This window comes from Penaeus japonicus, unplaced genomic scaffold (assembly GCF_977035675.1).
Source record: "Penaeus japonicus unplaced genomic scaffold, GWHDUDI00000001_assembly GWHDUDI00000019, whole genome shotgun sequence".
NCBI lineage: Eukaryota > Metazoa > Arthropoda > Malacostraca > Decapoda > Penaeidae > Penaeus > Penaeus japonicus.
Window position 1 is genome coordinate 15602222 of NW_028234421.1, and position 7500 is coordinate 15609721.

Here is a 7500-nt window from a genome sequence, read left to right on the forward strand (position 1 = left end):
GGGAGAAAAAGAAGAAAAGGATGAGGAGGAATTGATGAAGAAGAAGGAAGCTGAGGAAGAAGAGGGGAAGGTGAAAGAGAAGGAGGAGGAGGAAGTAGGAAAGAAGGGAGAAAAAGAAGAAAAGGATGAGGAGGAATTGATGAAGAAGAAGGAAGCTGAGGAAGAAGAGGGGAAGGAGAAAGAGGAGGAGGAGGAGGAAGAGCAAGAGGAGGAGGAGGAAGAGCAAGAGGAGGAAGAGGAAGAGCAAGAGGAGGAAGAGGAGGAGGAGGAGGAGGAGGAGGAGGAGCAGGAGCAAGAGGAGGAGGAAGAAGAGCAAGAGGAAGAGGAGGAAGAGCAAGGCCAGAGGAAGAGGAGGAAGAGCAAGAGGAGGAAGAGGAGGAAGTAGGAAAGAAGGGAGAAAAAGAAGAAAAGGATGAGGAGGAATTGATGAAGAAGAAGGAAGCTGAGGAGGAGGAAGGGAAGGTGAAAGAGGAGGAGGAGGAGGAAGAGAAAGAGGAGGAGGAGGAGGAAGAGCAAGAGGAGGAGGAGGAGGAGGAGGAGGAAGAGCAAGAGGAGGAGGAGGAGGAGGAAGTAGGAAAGAAGGGAGAAAAAGAAGAAAAGGATGAGGAGGAATTGATGAAGAAGAAGGAAGCTGAGGAAGAAGAGGGGAAGGTGAAAGAGGAGGAGGAGGAAGTAGGAAAGAAGGGAGAAAAAGAAGAAAAGGATGAGGAGGAATTGATGAAGAAGAAGGAAGCTGAGGAAGAAGAGGGGAAGGTGAAAGAGGAGGAGGAGGAAGTAGGAAAGAAGGGAGAAAAAGAAGAAAAGGATGAGGAGGAATTGATGAAGAAGAAGGAAGCTGAGGAAGAAGAGGGGAAGGTGAAAGAGGAGGAGGAGGAGGAGGAGGAAGTAGGAAAGAAGGGAGAAAAAGAAGAAAAGGATGAGGAGGAATTGATGAAGAAGAAGGAAGCTGAGGAAGAAGAGGGGAAGGTGAAAGAGGAGGAGGAGGAGGATGAAGGAGGAGAGAAGGGAAGGAAAAAGAAGAAAAGGATGAGGAGGAATTGATGAAGAAGAAGGAAGCTGAGGAAGAAGAGGGGAAGGTGAAAGAGGAGGAGGAGGAGGAAGTAGGAAAGAAGGGAGAAAAAGAAGAAAAGGATGAGGAGGAATTGATGAAGAAGAAGGAAGCTGAGGAAGAAGAGGGGAAGGTGAAAGAGGAGGAGGAGGAAGCAGGAAAGAAGGGAGAAAAAGAAGAAAAGGATGAGGAGGAATTGATGAAGAAGAAGGAAGCTGAGGAAGAAGAGGGGAAGGTGAAAGAGGAGGAGGATGAAGGAGGAAAGAAGGGAGAAAAAGAAGAAAAGGATGAGGAGGAATTGATGAAGAAGAAGGAAGCTGAGGAAGAAGAGGAGGAAGGTGAAAGAGGAGGAGGAGGAAGAGGAGGAGGAGGAGGAGGAGGAAGAGCAAGAGGAGGAGGAGGAAGAGCAAGAGGAGGAGGAGGAAGAGAAAGAGGAGGAGGAGGAGGAAGAGAAGGAGGAGGAGGAGGAAGTAGGAAAGAAGGGAGAAAAAGAAGAAAAGGATGAGGAGGAATTGATGAAGAAGAAGGAAGCTGAGGAAGAAGAGGGGAAGGTGAAAGAGGAGGAGGAGGAGGAAGAGCAAGAGGAGGAGGAGGAAGTAGGAAAGAAGGGAGAAAAAGAAGAAAAGGATGAGGAGGAATTGATGAAGAAGAAGGAAGCTGAGGAAGAAGAGGGGAAGGTGAAAGAGGAGGAGGAGGAAGTAGGAAAGAAGGGAGAAAAAGAAGAAAAGGATGAGGAGGAATTGATGAAGAAGAAGGAAGCTGAGGAAGAAGAGGGGAAAGGCAAGAGGAAGAAGAGGAGGAGAGCAAGAGGAGGAGGAGGAAGAGCAAGAGGAGGAGGAGGAAGTAGGAAAGAAGGGAGAAAAAGAAGAAAAGGATGAGGAGGAATTGATGAAGAAGAAGGAAGCTGAGGAAGAAGAGGGGAAGGTGAAAGAGGAGGAGGAGGAGGAGGAGGAGGAGGAGGAGGAGGAGGAAGAGCAAGAGGAGGAGGAGGAAGAGCAAGAGGAGGAGGAGGAGGAAGAGCAAGAGGAGGAGGAGGAGGAGGAGGAGGAAGTAGGAAAGAAGGGAGAAAAAGAAGAAAAGGATGAGGAGGAATTGATGAAGAAGAAGGAAGCTGAGGAAGAAGAGGGGAAGTTGAAAGAGGAGGAGGAAGAGGAAAAAGAGGAGGAGGAGGAGGAGGAGGAGGAGTAAGAGCAAGAGGAGGAGAAGGAAGAGGAAAAAGAAGAGGAGGAGGAGGAGGAAAAAGAAGAGGAGGAGGAGGAAGAGCAAGAGGAAGAGGAGGAGAAAGAAGAGCAGGAGCAGGAGGAGGAAGTAGGAAAGAAGGGAGAAAAAGAAGAAAAGGATGAGGAGGAATTGATGAAGAAGAAGGAAGCTGAGGAAGAAGAGGGGAAGGTGAAAGAGGAGGAGGAGGAGGAAGAGCCAGAGGAGGAGGAGGAAGAGGAAGAGGAGGAGGAGGAGGAAGAGCAAGAGGAGGAGGAAGAGCAAGAGGAGGAGGAGGAGGAAGTAGGAAAGAAGGGAGAAAAAGAAGAAAAGGATGAGGAGGAATTGATGAAGAAGAAGGAAGCATGATATCTGCAACATGGAATGAATGCAATACTATGGCGCTATTCTCATCTTTTTTGAGGAGCAAGTAGTTGAAAATAGTAGAGAGTACACACTAGAATGACACAATATATTTTCGCTACAGGTTTCCAATAACTTTTCTTCACTATTAATAGTGAAGAAAATGACTGAAAATATGCTAAAAGGAAAAGCTTGTAGCGACAGATATGAAGCCATCGAATACCTACATTACCTAGTAAAAAAAAGTTTGACATCAAAGTGTAAAGCGGAGAATAAAATAGTGATGTCTACGGTAGTATTCAATACATTGCAACGTCAGCAATGAGGGTGATAATGATAAAGAAATCATAACAATGATAATGATAAGAATAGTGATGATGGTAATATTAATGAAAATAGTGATAATGATATCGTAATAACAATAAAAATGATATCAATAGTAATATAGTAATCACAGCAACAATAATGAGAATTACTGCTATTAGCAAAGAGAGAAAATCTAATGGTCCATTCATTGTGCGAGGCTCCATTCAGAGTAAAAAGAACACCTGACTGAAACGTCCTACCTTGACATGTTGGCGACAAGCACACCTTCCTGCCAGGTCTCCAGCAGGAAGCTCTGCGGGAGGCCGCCGTCGAAGCCCTCCAGGCAGCTGACGGCGAGCGCGGCGCTGCGCGACGGGGCCTCGGGGCTGACGGGGGCGGCGGTGCAGTTGGAGGGCGTGTCGGGAGGCCCTGCGGGCACGAGGGTCACCACGCAGGCCTGGCGCTGCAGCCCCACCTCGTTCGTGGCGCGGCACAGCAGCTGGCCGTAGTCCTCGGGAGTCTGGGGTGTGATCGAGACGCTGGAAGTGATGCCGTCGCTCCGAATGCTCTCCTCCGGGATGTCCACCTCGCTGCCGTCCGCCAGCGTCCGCACCCACGCCCACGAGATGTCCCGGGCGGGCTCCGCCTCAACCGTGCATTTGATGGCCGTAGCTGAGCCTCTAGCGGCGCCCTGGGTCCTCTCGAGTCCCGTTCCGGCGCACACGGGGGCATCTGCGGGTCAAAGGGCGTCAGTCACAGGGCTCTTAGCAACACCGTTCATAGATGCCTTATGTCTTTCCCACCAATGTCAAACAAGGGGCTGAATTCAGTTTAAGTTGAAACGCGCCGCATTCTAATCTTCCAGTCAAAAGCCTCTCCTGAAAGAATAAGAAGAACGCCGGCTTTGTTTACTTATTAAAAAAAAAAAAAAAAAAAATCGTAACCTTTCGCCTGTCTGTCAATCATATTTTCGCACTGCATTTTTCCTCTTACATTTTCAAGTGACTGACTTTTATCTCTGTTTCCTTCTCCCTTCCAATTCCTCGCTTTTTCTCCACCAAGACGTGCCAGTGCAGAGCCACAGCTGCCTCCAGGATGGCCGCGCCTGCCAGTCTGGACATCAGTCGCGGAGAAGACAATGAAAAAGGCTCGAGCGGATCAGTGCCGTGCCTTGTGGACAAAGCCGCACTGAGAAACACAAAAGCGAACGGAGGCGACTTAAAACCGTAATTCTATTTAACTTTTCAACGCCATGAACTAACAGGAGCCTTATATACGCCGTGATTTATTTCCTCGTGATGATATTAACTGAAGGTAATCTAAATAATTGCCACATCATGTAGACTTGTATCTTTTCGTACCAGTAGGTCAACTTTTGAAAAAAGAATTTGAAGGTATGAATGTTTAAACGCTTAGCTGTTGATGGATACAGCGGTTTAATATTGCAATGGTACATAGTCCAAGAAGAAATATAATCGAGCTTACAGTTGCAAGACCATTGCACGCTGGCATTTAAAAGCGATGGCGTTTGAATAATACATTTTAGAATCTAACGCCGACCCTAAAATCGTTACCTTAGACCTGATATATATTGGAGGACCAACCAGCCCCTCCCTTTGAGAGAAAAAGCGAACAACACACCGGCCATGAAAGGAAGCGGGCAATATTTCACTGCATGGAAATCTTTTATAGTCAACAGAAGTACAGAAGTGCTATTCGTTTCATAACAGTAAAGGATGAATAGCAGAAATGCTTTGTTAATTCAAAAATAAAAATGTACATACGAAGCAGGAAAAAGATCCACAGCGACGTGGAATGTCATAGACATTGTTTGGGAAATTTGGTCTGAGCGCCAACCGCCGGAATTTTTCCTTCATTTTGTCCTATTTGAAAAGGCCAGGTCGACTTCTTTTCTCACCCTCGTTGCACACACACGCAAGCGCGCGCATCGAAAAACAGACAGAGAGACCGGTAAATAGACAGGGCACAGTCTCCCAGATTGACAGATAGGGGGTCGGGGGGGGGTGGGCAAGCGGGGGGGGGGGGGGGGGGCGGGGGGGGGGGGGGGGGGGGGGGGGGGGGGGGGGGGGGGGGGGGGGGGGGTGGGGGGGGTTGGGGTGGGGGGGTCGAGACGTGCGGGGACGGAGAGAGTGACAGAGCGAGAAACACGTACGTTTGACGGTGAGGTGGACGGCGTTGCTGATGGTCTTCGCCTCCATGTTGGCGGCCTCGCAGGTGTAGGAGCCTCCATGCTGCCTCCTCACGTTCCTGATGACGAGGGAGAGGCCGCTCATGACGACGCCCGCGCTCATGTTGTGCTCCATCGTCGCGCCCTGAGGGAGGGAGGGAGAGAGAGAGAGAGAGAGAGAGAGAGAGAGAGAGAGAGAGAGAGAGAGAGAGAGAGAGAGAGAGAGAGAGAGAGAGAGAGAGAGAGAGAGAGAGAGAGAGAGAGAGAGAGAGAGAGAGAGAGAGAGAGAGAGAGAGAGAGAGAGAGAGACGGTTACTCACAATTACATACTCCTGTTATTCATTTAAGCTTACATAAGCAGTGTAGAGGTGTTGTAGTATGGTGACGTAAACCCTGGAAGTCTATTTATTTATCTGTTTGTTAGTCTCTATCAGAAACGGTCGTGTTCAATCAAAAAAATGAATTAATTTGGGAATAATGTTAGTGTGTGTGCAAGTGTTGGTGTATATGCTAGTGTAAGTGTGAGTGTTTGTACGTGTGTGAGTGAGTGTGTCTGAAAGTGGGCATGAATGTGAGTGTGTGCGTTTTGCAAAATTTCAATCATCAGATTCTGAGCATCGGAAAAAAGAGGACACGAGCGCCTTTTCTTCTACTGTGTGTAATGCACTCGATGATTTTATCTTTTGTATGACGAGGAAGGGGAGGGGGGGGGGGGAGGGGGAAGTGAAATACATAAATGGATTTGCTCTCTTTTTAAAAAGGTCTGATACTACCTTGTTTACCTTCCCACAGAATGATATGGAACTTTAAGCGATTCCTTTGTTATGGGCGGACGGTTTGATTTCATTTTATATTGATTTTATTATATATATATATATATATATATATATATATATATATATATATATTTATATGTATATATATATATATATATATATATATATATATATATATATATATATATATAAGTATATATATATGTATATATATTTACACATACACATATACACATACACACAAACACACACACACACACAGTCACACACACACACACACCACACACACACATATGTATATATATATATTTATATATATATATATATATATATATATATATTATATATATATATATATATATATATATGTACATATGTGTGTGTGTGTGTGTGTGTGTGTGTGTGTGTGTATGTGTGTGTGTATTAGATTTATCTCTTTATTGTTGTCTTATTACTGCTGTGCGTCTTTTTCACAATAACATCTAATTTCCTTTCATTAGAACTAAGATTAAGTTTTCCACTGCCTCGAAGATTTAACTTTCTTCGAGTAAAGATTCATTATTCTTATCTCATTTACGTTTAATAAAGAAAACTCTGATGTAAGTGAACATCAAGTGTGAATTATATATATATATAGATAGAGAGATAAAGAAAAAGACAGAGAGGAAAAAAGATAGTTAGACAAATAGATAGATATATAGATAGAAAGATAGATAGATAGACAGATATATATATAGAGAGAGAGACAGACAGAGAGCAAGAGGGAGAGACAGAGAGAGACAAAGAGAGACAGAGAGACAGAGAGCAAGAGGGAGAGAGAGAGAGAGAGAGAGAGAGAGAGAGAGAGAGAGAGCAAGAGGGAGAGAGAGAGAGAGAGAGAGAGATGGGAAGAGGAGAAGAGAGAGTGAGAGTGTGGAGAGAGAGAGAGTCTGAGAGAGAGAGAAGAGGAGAGTGGGAGAGTTGAGAGAAGGAGGGAGAAGGAGAGAGAGGGAGGTGAGCGAGAGAGACGACAGGAGAGAGAGAGATGAGAGAGGGAAGATGGAGAGAGGAGAGTGAGAGGATGAGAGAGAGGAGAGAAGGGAGAGGGGAGAGATGGAGAGAGAGAGAGAGAGAGAGAGAGGGAGACGGGAGAGAGGAGAGGGTAGAGAGAGAGAGGAGAGCGATGAGAGAGAAGAGAGAGAGAGAGGTAGAGAGAGAAGTGAGAAGAGAGAGGAGTTCGAGAGAGAGAGGAGTATGAGAGAGTGAGAGTGTGAGAGAGGGAGAGAGAGAGGGAGAGAGAGAGAGAGAGAGAGAGAGAGAGAGAGAGAGAGAGAGAGAGAGAGAGAGAGAGAGAGAGAGAGAAAGAGGCAGAAAGCAAGAGAGAGACAGAGCTCAAGGCCGAGCCTGAGCGTCAGACTCACGTTGTGGAACCAGTCGACGCGGTGGAAGGGCGGGTTGGCCTCGACGTCGCACTCGAAGTACACGTCGTCGCCCTCCTTGATGAGCCGCGGGTTCAGCGCTCGGCCCAGGCGCAGGCCCACCACGGGGGCGTCTGGGGGAAAGGTGGGGGGGGGGGGGAAGGGGGGGGTGGGGGGAGCCACGAGCCAAGGGAGGGGGGAGGAAGCCAGGCGGGAGGGGGGAGA

The 7500-nt window shown here is 47.0% G+C and overlaps 1 protein-coding gene across 2 annotated transcripts in view; it reads right to left on the reverse strand.

Moving 5' to 3' along the window:
- The window catches only part of LOC122248790 (uncharacterized), a 170179-nt gene that overhangs the window by 26846 nt on the left and 135833 nt on the right, over positions 1-7500 (reverse strand). For both annotated transcript variants that reach the window (XM_086547454.1, XM_086547453.1), the window contains exons 8-10: positions 7279-7409; positions 5088-5247; positions 3175-3646 (exon numbers count right to left, since the gene is read on the reverse strand). In XM_086547454.1, coding sequence (XP_086403580.1) covers positions 3175-3646; positions 5088-5247; positions 7279-7409 — 763 coding nt within the window. The remainder of the gene's footprint in view (positions 1-3174; positions 3647-5087; positions 5248-7278; positions 7410-7500) is intronic.